We start from the raw sequence: 23,215 nt of genomic DNA on the forward strand, positions 1-23,215 counted from the left end.
GTCTGCGGCGCTTCATCATTGCAGAAGCACCTTCACTACCTTTCAGTTACAGGAAATGGAAAACGCGTGTAGAAACTCACAGTATCCGGATGTTTCGTGCAGGTATTAGTGTTATAAAATGTATGTACAATGTACGTGGAAACTTCAACCAATACATTCAGTACTTCAGATATACACTCATACACACATACTGTTGTGGGGTTAGTTTTGTTTTTCATTTTTTTCATCCTATTTCTGACCAAATACATTAATTAATACATCAGAGGTGGAATTTAGGCCAACGAGCTGAACGAAACATATACATTAAAAAATACCTTTACTGTAGCCTAAACTAAATCAGAAACTGTATTTGTCAGTGTATATGAGTTTCTATTAGTTCATCTTCAGTGATATTCAAGTCATGTAGCTTTATGCAATAAATATAGCATTTTAAACCAAATGTCATTTACAATGTCAAACATTAATTGAAACTTTGGTGGACATTATGTTCAGGTAATTAATGGCGTTAATACCTGCCAAGAAATAAATAATACTTGAAACTTTAATTTCTGTATTGGAGTATGTAACCTGAATAGATATGGAAGCCGTCACACAATCTACAGTGTGTGTAATTTTGGGTGATATATGTAGGCTATATAAATAGACAAGGACAGATACATGTATGTGTGGAAAGAACCACAAAATGATAATCTACTTTTCTATCCCAGTGCTTTCTCAACACATAGGTGTATTTAATTGATTGATTTTAACAACAACCACAAACACTCCACATTTACTTGTTCTCTACAAAAACATTTGCGTGTGTGTGTTCATGTGTGTATATATACATAGGTATGTAGATTGAGTGGAGCAAAGTAAAGAGAGTTTAAAGTTGTGACTATATGGTATGGTATTTGTGCCCTACACATAAATACAACTCCACACATCAATACAATATGTGCTTCCTTTTATTTACTTATAATTGCCCCAGTTTTTGATATTATTGCCCAACCCTCAATGTGTTTTGCTAAATCATGTTATTTTAAGGTTTGGTTTCAGAACCGCCGAGCCAAGTGGCGAAAGAGAGAGAAAGTAGGAGTGTTGAGCACCATCTCTGGGATGACCATGGTCAATCCCTCGTGTCTGTACTTGGACGTACCCCTCAGCCAGTCCCCCACTATAGATCCCACCTGGAGATCAGCGGGGGTGCCAGCTCTGGGGGTCTCACAGACTGTGTTCAATCCAGCTATTCTCAGCAATCTGGGCATCAGCACTGTGACCTGGGCTTCTCTAATCCGACATCCTCTCCTCAACCCACATTTCAGCAGGTAAAACAAAATATATGAACTATTATTGGTATCCTGTAGGTCTCCATATAAAGAACAACAATATATTAAACTAATATAGCATCCCATAATGCCAAAACATTGTATGGAATTAAAAAGCCATGCATTAGCTAAATATAAACAGAAAAATGTAATGAAATGAAGAGGAATAAAATGAAAACTAAATGTCATACAATTAGGTACTTAATTTATAGAATAGTTTTTGTCAGTCATGGTGATGTTTAGAAAGCATTAGCTGGAGAGACAAGATGACTCAAGCCTGTTGTGCAGCCAACACACCTTGTGCTTTGAGATCTTTGTCTAACACCTATATATAGTGATAGTAAAACGTTTTTTTAATGTCCTTAGGTTTTGCACTGCAGCCGGGATAATGGCAAAATCTCCAGGACAGTTTTTGGACCAATCTGGCATTTGCTTTCAATGACCCTAAATCACCTGCAGCATTGATGCACTGCGACCCAAAGCAACCTGACATTCAACCCCAATCCCTCAGGCAGAGACTTCTCATTGTGTCCTGTACAGAAAACCAATACATCGCCTTACTTTCTGTAAAGGTTTTTTTTACTTTTATCTTATTTACCTTTTTAAACAAGTTCTATACTATATTATCTTAAGAATGTACTTTAGTGCATTTCTTGTTTTAGTTTGATGTTGGAACTGGTATAATGTCTCTGAAAATAAAGCTTTCATGTTTTAATCAAAATAAAATTATTATGGGCACTTTTTATTATATTACAACTCTTAAAATAATAGCATTCTTGAAACAGAATGGAAAAATCTGTAATTGTATCACATAAATAAAATAAAAAATATATAAATACATTTGGGGACATTTGTAAATTGCACTAAAAAAAGTCTGTATACTGTTTCAGAATATCTTATGAATAATATGACCTGTTGATTGTGTCCTCAATTCAGAAAGTATTTTAAAATAATAATAATAATAATAATAATAATAATAATAATAATAATAATAATAATCCTTTAAAAATAATAATGTAAGGTTAAAAAGTAAATATTAACTGAATCAACAAGTACATCACAACATAATACGATCTTCTGAGCCAATGTAACAAAGAACTTAACTTTTAAAAGTGGCACATAATCTTAATCCATATGAACAAGTTATGATGCTGTGCTCTCTCAAATTAATATCTGTTTATTGTATCCAAAGCATATTAATTTATGATACAGACATTTGATTTTAAATCAATCAGTATGTGAATAAAAATAAATCTTATGTATGGTATGAAGTCAGTCTTTTATTTTGAGTGAAAAGTTGATGGCCTGATCTTTAACTGCAAAATATGGAAATTGTGTATCTTAATCCTCTGTAGGCCACTATTTTTTGTTAATCAATCAATCAATCAATATTTGTTGTATTTGGTATATTGCCCTTCACAACAAGTTGTTTCACAGATGTAAAACAAACAAGGACAGTTACAATACAGTCACTATGACCACAGAAGTCAATATAATCAGGCACAGATGGTTAATGGTATTTTTCGGTCATTAAAGGACAACAAAGATAAAAACTCGGATATTAAAATGCTTTTCATTACCATAATTTTCGAACAGTAAGAGTCCAAATCACGCATTGTGTTTATGTCAAAGCCCCTCCGACATTGATATTTCAAGTCAGATGTCTTTGTGAAAGCATTACTCAAACTCCCTGTTCCCGAGCTATAATGTCCCACAGAAACGAGTGACAATGGTCAGAAACAGTGATCTGCCAGCTATAGAAAAATACAAAAATCATACAATGTAGTGTTTTCTTATCCGAACTCTGTTAAATACTCAGTATATGTTCCAATAAAATTAGTTTATGCAGGTTTGAACATGGTAAATATGAATATTTATCTGCCGGCCAACTACCCAGACCCCTGGAAATAACATAAATTCCACAGTAATCGTAAGTAAAGCTCTCCCTGGGCGTAACAGGCAGTGGACATCAAGGGTATATTGGGATATAGTGTTACTGTTTTATGGCTGCTCTGAGTGGCTCCAGTCCTCAATAAAACAGGGAGCGAGGAGCGCGAGGGAAACCAAATACATTCCAGTTCTCACAGTAATGGGACTTGGTTTGTGGACTTGGATTACAGATTGTGGATTGTGTTTAGGACAGATACATTTGTTTTTATGAGCTGATGTTTATAGAGAGACCTGTTCAACCTGTACAAGAAGTTAGTTAGACTCAAAGAAGGTGTTGTTTTGTGTTTTTTGTATGTCTATTTGGTTTCATTCCCCAGCGCACTGTATATAATTAACCGTCATGTCCTTTCACCACCACATGCCTGTGTTTTCCTAGACCTGCTTATTAAGAGCCCCCAGCACTGTGGTCATCCCCTCAGGGTGTGACAATATATATTTACTTCATCAAAATAATGAATCCCTTTATTATTACATTGCTGTATCTGCTGTCGTCAGCAGATGGCACTGTTTACTATTCGAGAATAGTGTTTTAATTTAATGAAACTTAATTTTAACTACTACACATAAAAATTAATCTGGAATAAGTGTTGTAGTAGCATTAGTAGCTGCTGTAGTAGTAGTAGCTGAATTAGTAGTACTGCTACTAATGCACATCCCAGCTCTTCTCAACCACGGCTCTCTGTTCTGCTCAGCCTGATCCAGACTATGTGCTGCTGAAAAGAAACAGAACAAAACTCCCTCCAGTCTTTAAACCCATTGCTTGATCCTTTCCTCCTTATCATCTTCATTCATTCTGAAAAACTGTTTAATACATCTTCCAGTTTTCCGCTAACAGGAGCTGGAAACTATTCTGGGGAAAAAACCTTTCCTCCGCTCACTCATTCTCCACGCTTGATCCCCAGTGGTGGATTTACAGTGAATTGCATAAGTATTCACCCCCCAAGGACTTTTGGACATTTTGTAGTGTAAAAAATCTGGAACTCTACACAAAGTATGACATAATGTTGATGTTGGAAAAGATATCTATTATCTTTTTTGAATTAACTACACATAAAAGTCTGAAAAATCTGCGTAAATATTCACCCCCATTGCTATGACACTTAAATTAACGGTGGTGCAGCCAGTTGCCTCATCACATCACATCACATCATATCTCATTGCATCGCATCACAGTGCATTGCATCACATCATAGCTGAACAGTCTGCCTGTGTGCAATTAAAGTTTCACATGATCTCAGATTAAATACACCTGTTTCTAGAAGGTCCCAGAGTATGTCAGAGATCATAACCAAACAACCACACGGTGCAACTGTGCACATCCCCTGGAGCACAGTTAAATATGTTATTAAAAAAATCACGACTGCCTAGATTTCTTCCACTGAAATCGAGTAACCAGGCAAGAAAGTCGGTGGTCAGAGACCACCTAGAGGCCAATGGTAACTCTGAAGGAGCTACAGAGTTCTACGGCCAGGAGGGGAGAGACTGTCCTTATGTCAGCTATTACTCTGGCGCTCCACAAAGCTGGGCTATATGGAAGAGTGGTGTGGAGAAAGCCATTGTTGAAAATCTGTCACATCAAATCCCACTTGGATTTTCCCATGAGGCATGTGGAAGACACAGCAAAGATGTGGCAAAAGATTCTCTGGTGGTCTTTTTGGGCAAAATGCAAAATTCTATGTGGGGGGTAAAGCCTCCCCAAGATCACCATCCCCACGATAAAGCATGATGGGGCAGCATCATGTTATGGGGATGCTTTTCATTGGTATGGACTGGGGCACTTGTCAGGTTTGAGTGTAAGATAAATGGAGTGAAATATAGGACAATCCTCGAGGAAAACCTGCTTGTGTCTGCAAGGACTGGGGTGGAGGTTCACCTTTCAGCAAGACAATGACCCGAAGGACACAGTCAGAATTACAGCACAGTGGCTAAGGAACCAAAAGGTCAATGTCCTTGAGTGGACCAGTCAAAGCCTCGACCTAAATCCAATTGAAAATGTGTGGCATGAACAGTTTTATAAAGAAGAATGGTCAAATATTGTCAAATCTAGGTGTGAAAGCTGGTAGAGACCCATCCAAACAGACTCACAGCTGTAATTGCTGCCACAGGTGCTCCACCGAGTATTAATTCAGGGGGTGAAAACTAATTATGATATTTTAGTTCAGTTTTTTATATATACAGTGAGGGAAAAAAGTATTTGATCCCCTGCTGATTTTGTACGTTTGCCCACTGACAAAGAAATGATCAGTCTATAATTTTAATTGTAGGTGTATTTTAACAGTGAGAGACAGAATAACAACAAAAAAATCCAGAAAAACGCATTTCAAAAAAGTTATAAATTGATTTGCATGTTAATGAGGGAAATAAGTATTTGATCCCCTATGGGAGAAATGGAAGAAACACAAAATAACTGTCAGTCTCCCTCGGTCTGGGGCTCCATGCAAGATCTCACCTCGTGGAGTTTCAATGATCATGAGAACGGTGAGGAATCAGCCCAGAACTACACAGGAGGATCTTGTTAATGATCTCAAGGCAGCTGGGACCATAGTCACCAAGAAAACAATTGGTAACACACTACGCCGTGAAGGATTGAAATCCTGCAGCGCCCGCAAGGCCCCCCTGCTCAAGAAAGCACATGTACAGGCCCGTCTGAAGTTTGCCAATGAACATCTGAATGATTCAGAGGAGAACTGGGTGAAAGTTTTGTGGTCAGATGAGACCAAAATCGAGCTCTTTGGCATCAACTCAACTCGCCGTGTTTGGAGGAGGAGGAATGACCCCAAGAACACCATCCCCACCATCAAACATGGAGGTGGAAACATTATGCTTTGGGGGTGTTTTTCTGCTAAGGGGACAGGACAACTGCACCGCATCAAAGGGACGATGGACGGGGCCATGTACCGTCAAATCTTGGGTGAGAACCTCCTTCCCTCAGCCAGGGCATTGAAAATGGGTCGTGGATGGGTATTCCAGCATGACAATGACCCAAAACACACAGCCAAGGCAACAAAGGAGTGGCTCAAGAAAAAGCACATTAAGGTCCTGGAGTGGCCTAGCCAGTCTCCAGACCTTAATCCCATAGAAAATCTGTGGAGGGAGCTGAAGGTTCGAGTTGCCAAACGTCAGCCTCGAAACCTTAATGACTTGGAGAGGACCTGCAAAGAGGAGTGGGACAAAATCCCTGCTGAGATGTGTGCAAACCTGGTGGCCAACTACAAGAAACGTCTGACCTCTGTGATTGCCAACAAGGGTTTTGCCACCAAGTACTAAGTCGAAGGGGTCAAATACTTATTTCCCTCATTAACATGCAAACCAATTTATAACTTTTTTGAAATGCGTTTTTCTGGATTTTTTTGTTGTTATTCTGTCTCTCACTGTTAAAATACACCTACCATTAAAATTATAGACTGATAATTTCTTTGTCAGTGGGCGAACGTACAAAATCAGCAGGGGATCAAATACTTTTTTCCCTCACTGTATATATATATTCCCATTACAAAAATGTCCCCTTAACAGTGTAGAGTGTGGTGTGTAGATCAGTGGGAATAATAATTAAACTCTGAGGCAGTGACAACAAAATATGAAAAGTTCAAGGGGGTGTAGACTTTCTATTGGAACTGTATGTCTATGAATTCACAAAAACCTATGATACGAAATGAAAATTTAAATGCAGCCCTAGATAAATAGAAAATATCTCCTATAAAATATATCTTTGCAATTTTAATGTCAGCTTCTGCACTGCTAGTTAGATTGTATAAAAATATATGGGTACAGAATACTTCAAGGAAATACAAAAATTTTTGTACTACAATTGGTTATTTTAGCAAAAATGTTTTACACTAAGACTCTAAAGATATCAGTAAATAATAATACTCCAATGAAATTGTGCCAAGTTAATTACTGATTTAAAATGCACCCTAATACTCTGATATCTGAGGTTTATATTATTAAGTGGTTTTATTAATTGAAAAAACGATTGTGCAGTGCAGTTATAAAACACTGAACCGCAGCATACAATCTGTTTTGGATAAAAACTATCAATATTGAATGTTTGTTTCACAAAAACCTTTCCTTTTATTGGGAAATGGGTGGACAAGCTGCACAATGTAAATCATTATTTCAGGGTACAATTAATCTCCGGTTAATAAAGCGAATATTTTCGTCAGTCCTTATCTTGAGGTTGGAACACTTACCCGCAATAACACACCTATTATGAAAATTACTGTTCAACTAGCCATGAAAAAGAGATGCATCCTTACAATTCTTTGCGGCTGAAGAAGCAGATATTTGCTTCATCTTGACAGAGTGCATTATCACAATAAACTCTACTCTAGGTGACGTTTTTGTCAATTTGTCACTTTATCTTCATATTTTTCTATTTTTGTAACCTTGTTGGTAAACAATGAAGTGAATAGTGTCCACTGGATGTTTATCTCTAAACATTTGAAGATGTTTTGTATTCCATAAGTGACTTTACTAGTAGTCTGCTGGCAGATTTTCCATTTGGGCATTGAATCACCCATCCCCTGTGGAGGGAAAGAAACAGAAGCATTAAAAAGGAAATGGTGCATGATAATACTACTCCTTCAACCTGGCTATCTAAATGGAAAGAAAGTGGAAATGTGTTACGGAATACTGAGCTACTGTTTGCACAGAGTTTTGAAGTTTGTTTTTGTGTGCTTATTATCTTGTTTTGTATTTTATATCTTACCTTAAGTCACAATTTTGTCTAGCAGGAAGGCATTACTCAAGAAAGGCCACCTTGAATCGCATTTGAAGTGTGCCAAAAAAGAAAAAACTCAGAAGATTCTGTGGCCATGTGGCAAAAAGATTTGTGTCCTGTTGAAATTAAAATGGAAATGTGTGGCACAGCACCAAAGCACACCTCCAGTGAAGCATGGTGGGCAGCATCATGTTATGGGGATGTTTCTCATTACATGGGGCTCTTGTCCCGATGGAAGGGAAAAATAATGGATCGAAATACAGAAAAGTAATTTAGAAAAACCTGCTGCCCTCTGCAAGAAAGCTGAGACTGGGACAGAGGTTCACCTTTTCAGCAGGACAATGACCCAAAGCACACAGCCAAACCTACAGTGGAGACTTATCCAAATTATTAAGATATTTCAGTTTTAAATTTTTTTATATATACACTCACCTAAAGGATTATTAGGAACACCATACTAATACTGTGTTTGACCCCCTTTCGCCTTCAGAACTGCCTTAATTCTACGTGGCATTGATTCAACAAGGTGCTGAAAGCATTCTTTAGAAATGTTGGCCCATATTGATAGGATAGCATCTTGCAGTTGATGGAGATTTGTGGGATGCACATCCAGGGCATGAAGCTCCCGTTCCACCACATCCCAAAGATGCTCTATTGGGTTGAGATCTGGTGACTGTGGGGGCCAGTTTAGTACAGTGAACTCATTGTCATGTTCAAGAAACCAATTTGAAATGATTCGACCTTTGTGACATGGTGCATTATCCTGCTGGAAGTAGCCATCAGAGGATGGGTACATGGTGGTCATAAAGGGATGGACATGGTCAGAAACAATGCTCAGGTAGGCCGTGGCATTTAAACGATGCCCAATTGGCACTAAGGGGCCTAAAGTGTGCCAAGAAAACATCCCCCACACCATTACAGCACCACCACCAGCCTGCACAGTGGTAACAAGGCATGATGGATCCATGTTCTCATTCTGTTTACGCCAAATTCTGACTCTACCATCTGAATGTCTCAACAGAAATCGAGACTCATCAGACCAGGCAACATTTTTCCAGTCTTCAACTGTCCAGTTTTGGTGAGCTTGTGCAAATTGTAGCCTCTTTTTCCTATTTGTAGTGGAGATGAGTGGTACCCGGTGGGGTCTTCTGCTGTTGTAGCCCATCCGCCTCAAGGTTGTACGTGTTGTGGCTTCACAAATGCTTTGCTGCATACCTCGGTTGTAACGAGTGGTTATTTCAGTCAAAGTTGCTCTTCAATCAGCTTGAATCAGTCGGCCCATTCTCCTCTGACCTCTAGCATCAACAAGGCATTTTCGCCCACAGGACTGCCGCATACTGGATGTTTTTCCCTTTTCACACCATTCTTTGTAAACCCTAGAAATGGTTGTGCGTGAAAATCCCAGTAATTGAGCAGATTGTGAAATACTCAGACCGGCCCGTCTGGCACCAACAACCATGCCACGCTCAAAATTGCTTAAATCACCTTTCTTTCCCATTCAGACATTCAGTTTGGAGTTCAGGAGATTGTCTTGACCAGGACCACACCCCTAAATGCATTGAAGCAACTGCCATGTGATTGGTTGGTTAGATAATTGCATTAATGAGAAATTGAACAGGTGTTCCTAATAATCCTTTAGGTGAGTGTATATATATATATATATATATATATATATATATTTTTTTTTTTTTCCTTACACGTGTGGAATATGGTGTGGAGATGAGTAGATACTCATTTGAATGCATGAAACTCTGCAGTGTCACAACAAAATATGAACAATGTACATTTATGCACAGTACCTCCAACATCAATGCCTTCTGAATGTCTTTTCTCAAGATTTGTGGATTACATTATATTATATTGAGTATCCTTTTATATAACCTTTGACAAGAGTACATTATTGAATCTAAGTTCATACATTGACAACGAGGACATTTTTCCAATACATGTGAGATAAATGGAACTAATGTTCTTTAGTAAATATTACATTTTTGTTGCACTGTGTACTCAGGTGAATCACCTAGCAAAATGATTAATCACAATTTGATGTAACCAGGTTCATTTAGAGACAATCACCCCATTGCATAACACCTCTCATGCTCTTAATTCATAGATATAATGGATTTATTCTAGCTAATGTTCTTCTTATTGAGTCTAAATCTTTGATGGTACAGGAAATTTGATGCCATTAAGCTAAAACGATGAGCCAAAGAGATGTTCTTCAGCACCCCCTTTATTTCTCAATGTTTTGTGTAAATAGATAAATGAAGTTTTGGTGTAAAGTTAAATTATGACTAATGCAATTTTGAGCTTGAAAATCAATTTGTGGTTTAAGAAGGCACACTTAAATGCATGGAGTAACCAGAAAAGTATATATAGATCTGGCAAACAGTACTACCTGTTATTGAATAAACTGTTTGCAAATGTTTTGGGTAAAGTACTGAAAAAAATTAAATAAGTAATATTGATTTCCCCAAACAATATAGTAACATACAATTTCTCAGTCATTTTGGTCAACATACAGTTAATATCCCCAACTGCTTAACACAGACTTGCATTAAAATAATATAATTTATAATGACCTGGTCATAACAATAGACTTCTTACAATAGTAATGCACACAAAAAAATAGTTTATTGGATTGTCATTCAAGAATTCAAAATCTGGCAGTACAAATATGTTCTGGAATTGTGAAAATTAAGAAAAAACAAATAACAGGCTTTCCATAAAAGTATGCTGATCCCATCACTGACATTTTAAAAATCAATATATATGTGCCTTGAGTTTTGAATTTTATATTACTTTCTAACTTCAAGAAATCAAATTGTATAGTTTTTATTGTATTGCCTCTAGCTGCTTGGTTTATAACACATTGTTTATTAAGTACACGGTGGTCATTCCCTGTTTATGTGCCACATTATAATAGCTATACTAACAATAATAAAAAGAGTCATGGGAAGGTGAAACAAAGTACTTTTTTCCCTCCCGTGTATGCAATTGAAATATGATCAAAAGGTCTTTTTCTAGTTTGTTTCGACTAATTTGCCGACATTAAAATAGCTGTACATTTGTGGATTACATTATATTATATTGAGTATCCTTTTATATAACCTTTGGTTTAATACATACAGTGGCCTCCACATTTATTCATACCCTTGATAACAGGAAAATTCAAGTGTGCAATCTTTTCCTTTTTCTCAAATATATATATTTTTTAATATTGAGTATATTGCGCTGAGGAATATACTAATTTAGGATTTACTAATAATGGCATGTTTCTCAAAAAACACAAAAATCACACGCACGTCTCTGCAATCGGTGCTTTGAGCATTCACCTTCGAATGACACAGAGATGGTGACTCCTGTAGTCTTTAATTGGGTTCTGGTACTGGTAGGTTCTGGTAGATTCTGGTGCTTCTCAAGATGGATTTTCGACTGCTCCTCCTGACAGAATATGTCCAGCTTCCTGATCCATTGGTTTTTGCTTGTTAAAAACCACAGATATTCTATCGGCTGTAGGTCTGGATTGCGATGGCCATTCATGAATGCTGATTTTGTGTTTCACATTTCTTTGTAGACTTCGATGCATGCTCTTACATCATGCCCATTTTCAACCAAGCTGGGGCTGTGCAGCAGAGGTAAACAGATTTTTGGCCACAATGTCTTGGTAGGGGCTTGAATTAATCTTTCCTTCAATTATAACAAGGGCACCAGAACCAGAAGATGTAAACAACCTCAAAGCAAATCAGATCCACCTCCATATTTCACAGAGGGGATGATGTCCTCCTCAAAATGAGCCTAATCTTTTCAGTGCCAAATATAACACTGATGAGTTTGTCTGTAAAGTAAAACGTGTTTCATGTTACCCTGAAACACTGTCCCAAGTGCCACTGAGTTGCAATTCTTTCTTTTTGTCAAATGGTACTTTTTGAGACATTGTACTGATGATGCCAGGTGCTCTTGGAGATCTCTAACCTCCATGTTTCTCATAATATGCAGTGCTAATATTTTCTTGCATCCTCTTCCTGTTCCAGTTGCACTGAAGTTCTTGATGATGGATGTTGTAGTAGAAACTGGTAGGTTCATTTTTTTTGTTTCTTTAGCCATCACCCGACTGATGGAGGTCAATGGCCCTTTGCCTTTTCGAACAGCTCTCTGACTTTGACCATGACAGTGAATGCTACTAATGGATTGTTTCTTTGTGCAACCTCCTTTATACACCCTGTGGAAACAGGTGACCTTTAGAAGTGTAAGGAGAAGAAAAATCTTCAGCAAATAAGACAGGACAGAGCTCTTTTTTTATATATATTTCAGGCTTGTTTCATTGCACTCTGGGAACCCATTCTCAGAGATCTGAGTCTTGTCTTGGAGGAGTTGTCATATTTTATATACATTTTTTTCAACACAGGATACACAGAAGAAACAATCTACACTAATTATCTTATTAACAAAAATATGCATTCATTAGGCTTCATGCTTTAACAGGGTAAACTACATTTCCCCCAACAACAAGAGAGACAGGCACTTATCTTAGCCTGGTTATGATGTACATCTGGGGTCTCTGTGCAGTGACTATGATCTCACACACACACACACACACTGCTATGATACTGTCTTCCTGCGTACGTGATTATGAACAGACATATTCTGCAATATTGATTGCACCCATAGATACAATTTCTATAAAAGTTCCAGAAGCTTATTATTATCTATCAGACAACAGGAGGCTCATGCAGGATTATTCTTGCAGAAATTAATTTTGAGATACTTTGAGAAATGTGATAATTCTCTTGCCATGCCCTTATGTGTAAAACATAATGTTGCTCTGCGCAGTGTTGTCAGTATTAACATTTTACACGTCCAATTATTTGAGCACCAGAATTATTCCACACTTGCCTTTCTTCTGTGAAACCGTGTTTACAGTTCATCAACAGTATGAATAAACGTGAGAGGGCACTGTAAATATGTAACCATAGGATTGAAATGTTGCTACACCTACCCAGTATACGAGTATTGTAAGATTCATTGTAAGGTCAGCTATTGCCACCTTGTGGCCATTTCTAAAATCAAGTTGTATCCTTTACAAAATTTAGTGATTTATAATCTGCTGAAGATAAAACTAAAATGAGATACAAACACTGAAGATAAAATGTATTTGTTAAACTGTACAAAGTAATAGTTTCCATTATTAAGGTTGTGCTTCTACAGTTCCAATTTGATCTACAAGGGATGCTGAACCTGTTCGATTACATTTAATGTAATTTTACTATAAATTTACAAATTAGTGAAATTTAAAATTTGGCTGTTATGAAAATTAAGATTAAATACAATATACATTCAAAATCACTCCACTATGGCTTCACATGGCAGAGAACCAATAATGAATAGAGATATTTGTTCTATATATTGGTTCCATATTGAGGGGGGTAGAGTGAAGTGGCCGTCCACGGTGAGCAGGTTTACCACAGACCCAAAATATAAACTTGAGCCATTGATCTTTAAAACAGAAATGCTGCTTTATGCATTTTAGTGCCTCAGAAACCTACTGGAAATGAATGTGAGGAGACGATGCTTTTTGACTAATAATAACAAAAGCCAATCATTATATTCAAGAAACTAAGTGACAATTAAAAATAATATAGAAAAGCCCCCACCAACAACAAATGTAACTATACAAATTATATTTTTGCATTCGAAAGTATATTTTATTATACATAGAGAGGCAAAGAAACATTTTAATACATTAATTTAATTTGAACAATGTCTGTACAAAGCAAAACATGTGTGCTATTTCTGGGGGGAGGGGGGCTTTCTTGCACTTTCCATAGCGAAGCACAGAAACAAACATAACCACTCAAATTCTGGTATTAACATACACACCGACTTTATTATTATGTATGTATCCATTAAAAAAAAAAAAAAAAAAAAAAAGATAGCCACACTATCTTTGAATAGATCTTGCCCCGTTCAAGAATTAAAAAAGTAATGTTACAGACTTGTACTCCATTAAATTAGTCAAATTATTTAATATCACTCTAGCAGATACATACAGATCTCTGACTATCTGATTGAAAGCAAGATTTGTAATGAACATAATTCATGTTAAGATTAAAAATTTACTGCTCAAGTGCCTTCAAAAACAATATGTAATTATCAAATGTAGGAACCTCAGAGTAGCAGGCTAACATTCAGGACTCCCGGATGTTATTACAATAAGTGTAAATCGAATACAGAGCAGGAATTTAATTAAACTTGTTTACATTAAAGTATTTTTCAAAACAGTTCAGATAATACAGGAAGAATGGAAGGAGGTCCATCTATTAGATTGATATTTGATTTCTAATATGATCTCGTGCATATTCAGCAACTTCCAAATATCCAGAGCATTTTCCTGATGAATGGAACTCCCTCCACTGTCTACAACATTGAGGCCTCAACGCTGCAAAGCTGTAACCCTGTGTGTGCGAGTGTGGTAAGTTTACTAGAGTACAGTATAGTGTGTACTGAAGCTATGTGATTAATAAACATGAGCAATGAAAGGAATATTTGAGCTGAAATGCTTTTCATCATATACAGAAAAAATGACATTTGGAAAAATAATATACTGTGTTCTAAATTATAACAGCATTAAACCAGTGTCAATGTCCAAGACTGGAAAACTGGGTAAAATTGCTTTACTTTATCAGAAAACGTACACTCTAGAAATGATTTTGGTTTTATATATAGATAGATATGTAATTAAAAGCAAGGTTTGTTTTCAGTTGTATAGTAGAAACTATTGCATTACAAAAGTGTGTATTTACAGTAACCACAGTTTGCTGTTTTCTAAAACCCCAAATAAATATCCAATAGTCCCTATGACAAAGCTTCCCTAGGGCTCAGCCGAACAACGCAACTGTTGTATGAAGACTATGACATAATCAAGAGTCAATAATCAAAGAGGAGAAAAAAAATATATATATATAGAAGATAATCCTATTGTTCAATTATTTCATTCTCCATAATTTAAATACCACATATAAAAAAAACTCGAAATAGCAAAATATTGTCTGAAATGGCAGGTTCATGTATTTGCAGTGTTGTTTGCTCTAGTGGAGCTGGCTAGTAAAATAAGGATACCAGCGTTAGAAAGGGAAATACTTTTTAAAATAATATTTTAAAGTTTAAATCCACACAACAAAAAATACGACAACAAACTAAACCTTATGATATGTTAGTCTTTATCTTGACTCAAGTTCAAGATTCCTGATGGGAAATACATTTACAGTAATGTACAGCTTACATCGAGCATAGTGTTCAGGCAGAGTCGTTGCTTCTACAGACACAGCAAGTCAACTGCACTCAGTGGAGTGGATTCACAAAATAAATGTCCTTTAAATCTCTTTCACAATTTAAAAAACAAAAAGGACACCCTCTATATTTCTCTCTTCATTAACACAAGCACTGTCCAATTAAAGCAATAAGCCTCATTCTGCCCATTCCTATAAACCAAGAATTAAACTCCTTGAAGATAGGATTCACTGCCTAGAAAAGTAAAGGTTTACAAAGAAAATAAACAAAAACCCAATAATAAAATTGAAATGAATAGTTCATTATTCAGGTAGAAATTATAACCATGTTATTTACTCCCTTGTTTAACAGCTCCAAACTAATACAGTAAATACACAATCTGTTTCAAAAGCAATAGTATTTACAACAGAACTTTACATAAAAATTTAACATTTTTAATTTTATTCAACACAAAACTGCTATGACCTACTAAAAAAGTCTGAACTTCAGTGTCCCCTCGAAGCCTCGTACTGCACACTGGTCCGACAGACAGACGTCAGGTCAACACATTGTAATTTTCTTAGTTCTGTCTGTAATATCTGAATGTTTCAAAAGCATGATAGTGTTTTACTTTTAGTGCTATATTTACATATTTCATCCTTTAGGTCTGAAGTAAAACTCCCGTAGGGTCAGTTGTGTTATTTTTAAAGCACATGAGATAAGAAAATAAATATCTTACATAATAAACAAGTGCTTTATTTACATCAAAAAGTAAGGTGCTCTCCATTTAAAGATGACTAACCTCCTTATGTTACATTTGAAAATATCCCACTTTATGAAGGTCAAAGCTTAGTTGCATAGGTAGTTGTGTGCAAGCTGTAAACACAGTGGCGCCACTAGGATTCAGAGCATGTCTGCTTCATCTGGGACTCATTCCGAGATCTTTCAGAAAACTCATGTCATGTTTGCAAAGCGAACGTCTGTGGCACTTTCTCCACATGCAACAAGCGGAGGCTCCGAGGGAACACTGAGGGATTCACTCGGGTCACATCAAGACGTCCACGTCGCCCTCATGGTCCTCCTCCGTGACTTTGAGCGACAGCACCTCCTCGTTGAGGAAGAGGCCGCTCAGCCTCTCCTTGCGCGCCTGTCTCTGCTCCTTCAGCTGCCTCTTGCGCAGAGCCTTCTGCTGCAGCTTCCTCTGCTTGGATCGCTTCTGTTCAAGACATTAGGGGACAACCTTGGCATAGAGTGGGAAACTATCTTTCAGATAAACAGATTTTTCCTTGAATTATTAAAATTCACCCTTGTGGGGTTTTCTGCAGCCTTTACTTGTTTCTCTGCTAATTTGCAGTAGTCACTTGGACTTATTGTAAACAGTTTACAGTAGGCTCCCTACAAAACAGTTCTCAATTCACATGCAGGAAGAATGAAAATCGTCGTGTTCAGTTTTAACCACTGGAGCTCATGGTTTCCAGCTGCATCTTTCATGGTGTCATACTTTCATTTCAGTAACTGGTTTCTCAGACTAAAGGCATCCATCAATATAGGCAATGGCCTCAAAATCAAACCTCAAATTGAGTTGACTTGATTTTCCATATTATACTTGAACAGGCAGCTGAAAGATGCTTACTGGCTGAAGCACATATAACAGCAGTTACATTCCTGGAAATCACTACGTTAAGTAAAATCACGATATTGAAAAGGCACAGTCCCAGAGAAACCCATGTAAATGTCTGGGTTAAGTAAACAACACCAACACAAAGTTAATATAAAACACCAAATACATTTAACAGTAAAAAATACTGTTAACAATTATTTCTCTCATATTGCCGACAATCTGAGCACTACAGTTGATCACAAAAACCACAAAACCAATGCAGTTTGGAAATAGAGACGCGGAGCTTTTAAAAGCTGTCCTACTCGCCTGAGCTGCAGCATCGCACACTCGGGACACTTCTCAGTTTAAAGGGCTAATGTGCAATGTTTGCTTTTGGGTTTGTTACCTGGTCGGCTCTGGGGGATTGTAGCCCAGAGTGGTGGGTAGCGTTGAGACGCTTACATTACCAGCTTTCCAGCAACACCAGGAATCCTAATTTGCAGAAGACCTCCGTTTTGCTCCTCTTGTTTGGCAACATGTACAGATTGCATACATGCATCTTCTGGGGACGGTTGTGCATGATTGTGAATTAGCTACGTGTTGATTTACGTCATGGCTGATGGTGTGATAGAGCTCTTTAGAGTGAGCTTAACTTAGCACAGCTCCTAACATGATGTGTTATAGTTAGGATAGTTAGGGCTCAGTTTTTACATGACTTGCATTCTAAGGCAAAGTGGTAATGAAGTCTGTACTTAAACCACTTAATAATCTCCCCATTCCTTTAAGCGCTTAAATCACTTTGGTACTAAGAAAGCATTCACATCATTCACTTCTGTATGCAGGCAGACTAACACCCCTCCTGAATACAGATCCGCTTCGCTTCATTATCTTAGATCTACAATGCAATTAAATAAATGATCCGATTGAGACAACACCCTCTCATGCCCAAATTGTATCAGCGTTGTTTTGGATCAACACATTCAATACAAACTCCACAAAAAAGGGCACAATAATCAATGAAGTCCAAACACAAAGAAATCAGGTTTACTGAACAGTAACTACAATTATGACTTATTTTATTTCTATATTCAATGTTTATGTAATAATCAAAAACATGTATAGTTTTGTTAACTTTGAAAGCGTAAACTATTAACAATCAATCCCAGTAGTTTAAGGAGTCCAGACACTCCTATGCGCTCTTACCTTGGAGTCCCGGATCCTCTCGGCGGCGCTGGCGGACAGGTTGCTGTCGCTGTGGGCCCGGCTGATGTTGGCCGCGCTGCCGTTGGAGTTGGAGCCCACGGAGCCGGTGCTGCTGCTCGTGGTGCTCACCATGCTGGCGTTGCTGCTGCCGGTGGCGCTGACCCCGCTGGTGCTGCCGCTGCTGTAGCTGCTCCTCTTCCAGCTGTCCCTGGTGCTGCTGGGCCGCTGCCGGGGGCTGTGCTCCTTAATGTAGCTGCGGACCTGTGGCACACATTACTGGGCTGTTACACAGTCTGACCAGACCACTGGACTGACAGTCAACATTTCCCTCCAGCACAGCACTGGGCGCCTGTAATGATCTTGAATATAGATGTAATTTGATGCTTTTGAATATAGAGAACACGCACTTGCTTTAAGACAGGTCGCTGAAATGGGATAGTTTACTGACAAATGTCATCACAGGCCAGACACGATCAATGCACTACAGTCAGAGCATCACAAGGGCTGGCATCCATCAGATTATAACATCTCACCTGTTTTAACTTTTCGTCCGTCAGGCAGTTGAGTTCGATGATAAACTCACTATCCGTGGGTGATATCTGAGCACATGGATCAATTATTTTTATAATGTCCAACTGCTCCCTTAATCCCATTTCGATGCTGACCTTTCGGCTCAAGTATTCAATATATTCAACCTGGAAAAAATAGTAAAAAACAAATAAGCCACATGTAGATCATATATATTATATTACTATATATATCAGACATTTCCGAAAGAACAGACCAAAGATGGACGAAGGAGGCTACAGAAAGGAAGCTAGGAGACCACATAAAACCTGGGAAGATTAAATCAGATTAACGGAACACCTGGCTAAACCCCCCCGACTCATGTGGAGATCATACAACCTGCACACAGGCAGACATCCGAGTCCAGTCACAGCTGGGTCCCAACGCTGTGAGGAGCTAACCCCTGTGTGTATATATTGTACACACATTCATCATTTTTAGTTCTCTGAAGAGAAATGTTTTTCCATTTGATCTACATGCTTTCTTGCACATGTAATAACCAACCTGGCACATTTACTCACATTTCTACTGTAAACGGAGGGCTTTCACTAACAGCCTGAAAGTTATATTAGTCCAGTCAAGGTCATATATCTGAAATGTGCATAAAGAACCACCACATTGTGCTTCACAGATACAAGAATGAATAATAACGTATTTCAGCCCAACTGAACGCTGATCACTCCTCACTGCTTTAGGTTCAACAAGTCGCACACTTTGACATGTTTTATATTCAAGACGAATCGTCTCTGAAGTTAATACTGATATTACCAGTTGCCAGTTTCTTATAGTATTCTCTCATATTACATAAAAAATCATATATAAAACCAAACGAAACCCATAAATGGCAGGTTTTTAGAATAGTTGAACAGTGTTTTCTATGAATATCTGACAGTAGAAGATGGTTTCTGTCACTGCGATTCATTTTAGAACCACATTGTTATCATTACATTCGTTTCTAAAGCATATACAACTGGACACCACAAAGACGAACTTTAACTACCATGCATTTCTTCGTACGTGACAATCATACCACTTGAGCTGAATCTGTACCTGTTCATCGTTTGTCATCGCACTCCATGGCAGCTCATCCAGGTTCCTGTGTGGTTTACTCTTCCTTTTTGGGACAAGGCAAGGAGAACTGGGAATGCTGGGTATTATGTCAGAAAGCACATCACTGCCACTTGCTATGTCACTTCCTGGCAGCTAAAAAATAAGACCAAAATAGTTATTCACTTATTTTAGGCAGCTTTGCTTGTTTAGCACTGACTTAAAAAAAAACATGCATTTCCTTTTTCCAAACATATCCAGCATTAACAATGTTAAAAAGCACATTCATGATTTCCCCCCGAAAAAATAACACCCCAGTTAGTACCCCACCAACACTGAAGTTCATATGTTGGTGAACATATGAATATACAAGTGGAACAGAAGTATATAAGAAACAAAGTTTACAATCGAGAGGAGGCCATTCGCCCCATCATGCTCGTTTGGTGTCCATTAATAACTAAGTGATCCAAGGATCCTATCCAGTCTGTTTTTGAATGTTCCCAAATTGTCTCTTCAGCCACATCGCACATCGCATTGTTCAGATTGTGACGCCTCTCTGTGTGAAGAAGTGTCTCCTGTTTTCTGTCTTGAATGCCTTGAAGCCCAATTTCCATTTGTGTCCCCGGGTGCGTGTGTCCCTGCTGATCTGGAAAAGCGCCTCTGGTTTGATGTGGTCGATGCCTTTCATGACTTTGAAGACTTGGATCAAGTCCCCACGTAGTCTCCTCTGTACCAGGGTGAAAAGGTTCAGTTCCTCAGTCTCTCAGTAAGACATTCCCTTCAGACCTGGAATAAGTCTGGTTGCTCTCCTCTGAACTGCCTCTAGAGCACTGAGTGTGGAGTTCACACTTCCCCACATTGTTTGGATGGAGAAAGTGGAGTCCACGTAGACTCCTAGGTCTTTCTCATGCGTTACTTCATCTAGTTCTATTCCTCCCATAGCTATTAATGGACATCAAACGAGCACGATGGGGCGAATGGCTTCCTCTCCATTGGATACCTTCTTATGTTTTTATGTCTCAAATTCAGCAAGACCCAAGTTGACACACAACTCTGGTTAAACTGTAATATAACCCTTGTTCAACCCTAGACTTGCTCACATGGGATTGACCTACCTGCCATTCAAACTCACTGTCTGACCAGTCCCAGTACGTGCTGATGGAGGAGGAGACATCACTGCACACACTTCCCTCTGGAAACAGGTCAAATGACGTGAACTCCTGATCATCCAAGAGAGAATAGCAATCCTCCTGGTCCCCCACCGAGACGGAGGAGAGCAGCTCCTCGCTGCACTCAGAGCTCGCCACGCTGGTGCCACAGGAGGTAAGGTTCCACCTGACAACACAGCATCCAAATATTACAGACAACCTGACCTGGGCACGGCTCAATTCACTTTTCTGAAACTCCTAACATTTATTCTCTCATCCTTATGCTCCAGTAATGACAGGTATAAAATACAGTAATGTGTTTATTAAAGTTGTTCTGCAATTACTACAGCATTCAAGAAAGTGTATGAAATATGAATAACAAAATAAGTGCACCATCAAAATGCAAAGTGACAGTTACACATCTTAACTGCTCTCTTACAACACCAAACTAGTGTACAAATAAACTCAGGCCTAAAAAGAAACAGAATTCCTGCTGTAAAAATAAAAAGTTTCTGTAAATGTTTTGAATGAAAAGATCAGAGTCCAATTCAAATTGTCCTGCCAATTATTGTGGCAGTCTGAACAAAAACCAGGACGTCCAGTACCAGTGCTTTAAACCAGGATGTCCAGTAGCACTGCTTTTTATCCAGTACCAGTGCTTTAAACCGGGACTTCCAGTACCAGTGCTTTAAACTGGGATGTCCAGTACCAGTGCTTTAAACTGGGATGTCCAGTACCAGTGCTTTAAACTGGGACTTCCAGTACCAGTGCTTTAAACCAGGATGTCCAGTAGCACTGCTTTTTATCCAGTACCAGTGCTTTAAACCGGGACAGGACACTTCCAGACACCAACCTGTTGCTGTGGAAGCGGCGCAGAGGGTCTGTCCGGTGGCAGGAGGACAGCTGGCAGCCGATATCACTCACATCTAGAGTTGCTTCTTCGCTGAGGTTTCCTCGTTGGGAAAGCAGGGGAAACGGCTCCTCAGGGGCCAGAAACTTCTCATACAGATCTTCAGACATTTGTGCAAGTAGTTGAAAAGCTTAAAACAAAACACACATGGGATATATGAAACATCCAAAGGATCCAGTACTTAAATGACATGACACTGCAAAATGTAAGAGAAAACATCCTGGACTCTAGCAGCTTTTATCTGGCATTTTATTGATTTAATTTTAGGATTTCATTTTCTTAAGACAGACTTAAAATTATGCAAATTGATGCACCGATGGCATTGTGTGTTTACTGTGGAAACAGTGCAATACTGTCCAGGGTTACACAAAGCTGCATTATTCATGTCTTCTACACCTAAACCGGCAAAACAAACTTAAAAAGGGAAACACTGACTCAGCAGACACTTTAGCCCCAGAATGAGTCCCAGTGGCCGTGTTTTGATGCATGAATGTTATTGATCAGAAACCTATAAATCTATACCGATCTCGATCATGAAGACTGGGGCACCGGACTGCAGTTAAGAGCGGTGCATCGTGCCGTTTATCTGATGTTTTGCTTCATTTAATTGCATAATGCACTCACTGCACATGAAACGATTCGCCTGATGTTTGTTCGCAACACGGTTTTACGCGTTTCACCGGGTTAGACAATGTAACCACGCTTCCCGGGTACGTCTGATTTGCCGCAATGTCACGCAGTTTTCATGCAGAACAGAAATCACGGCAGTCGGACACGGCTCTCCCGAAACCGCAGGGAGGAGAGACCAGAAGCAGACGCGGCGCCGGGGCCATTGCGCACACCGCCGCCGCACCGCGCACACCACGGCGCCGCAGAGCACCCCACCTGCGGCCGAGACAGCCGCCGCCATCAGACAGCAGTCACACGCCGCGCAATGTGACGGTACCACCGAGAACAGCTCGCTTCTTTCATCACGAACCTGATAATATTGTCGCTATAGTCTGCTCACTCCATTTGCGGATTACGTCACTTCCTTTCTTCCTCTGTCTGCAGTCTGTGGGGCCGAGCCGGACTGGGGAGCAGAGCGCGGCCACAGCGCCGCCTGCCCGGGCGGACTGGCACTGCAGGCCGTGTTTTTACCTCGCTGTCTACAGAGGTTTGGAGGATTAATTACACAAACTGGCTTGTTCTTATTACGCATTTGTTTCTGATATTGCTTCGTGGGTTAGTCTCGTAACATTTATTTTAAGATTTGACCTAATCTATTTTTTGCATTTCTAATAATGTACACACTTATCAGATTATCATTGATTTTATTTGTTGTCTTTTTAAATTCACAATTAATATAGTTAACCTGACTCATTTAATCACTCTTAGAAATGAGATATAGAGGTGCTGTTTGTGATTAATGAACCCTCATGTTATGTTCGATAACGCTATAGGCCTACACTATTTATGTTCTTGGCAATTTGTTTTTATTTTTTTTATTCCATA

At 38.7% G+C, this 23,215-nt stretch overlaps 1 protein-coding gene across 3 annotated transcripts; it reads right to left on the reverse strand.

Moving 5' to 3' along the window:
* Positions 1-13,643: 13,643 nt before the first annotated feature.
* Positions 13,644-22,799, reverse strand: fam199x (family with sequence similarity 199, X-linked). 3 transcript variants are annotated; one of them, XM_066714780.1, is made up of 7 exons: positions 22,701-22,799; positions 21,665-21,851; positions 20,779-20,998; positions 19,667-19,819; positions 18,583-18,744; positions 18,050-18,310; positions 13,644-16,462 (listed from the first exon to the last, which is right to left on the reverse strand). In XM_066714780.1, the coding sequence occupies exons 2-7, from the start codon at positions 21,829-21,831 to the stop codon at positions 16,292-16,294; spliced, it is 1,134 nt and encodes a 377-aa protein (XP_066570877.1). In that variant the 5' UTR covers positions 21,832-21,851; positions 22,701-22,799; the 3' UTR covers positions 13,644-16,291. The 3 variants fall into 3 exon arrangements, with proteins under 3 accessions (XP_066570877.1, XP_066570875.1, XP_066570876.1); XM_066714778.1 differs by having other exon boundaries at positions 22,607-22,706; XM_066714779.1 differs by lacking the exon at positions 22,701-22,799 and adding an exon at positions 22,346-22,575.
* Between the last annotated feature and the right edge of the window lie 416 nt (positions 22,800-23,215).

This window comes from Amia ocellicauda, chromosome 10 (assembly GCF_036373705.1).
Source record: "Amia ocellicauda isolate fAmiCal2 chromosome 10, fAmiCal2.hap1, whole genome shotgun sequence".
In the NCBI taxonomy this organism is placed as follows: Eukaryota; Metazoa; Chordata; class Actinopteri; order Amiiformes; family Amiidae; genus Amia; species Amia ocellicauda.

Bases quoted from the DNA above. Each gene is read 5' to 3' on its own strand.
- fam199x (XM_066714778.1), bottom strand. From the start codon at position 22,631: ATGGCGGCGGCTGTCTCGGCCGCAG. The intron at 20,999-21,664 runs GTTGGTGTCTGG...CTGTGTTGTCAG, and splicing joins CGCCGCTTCCACAGCAACAG to GTGGAACCTTACCTCCTGTG. The intron at 18,311-18,582 runs GTGAGATGTTAT...TGTGTGCCACAG, and splicing joins CGGACGAAAAGTTAAAACAG to GTCCGCAGCTACATTAAGGA.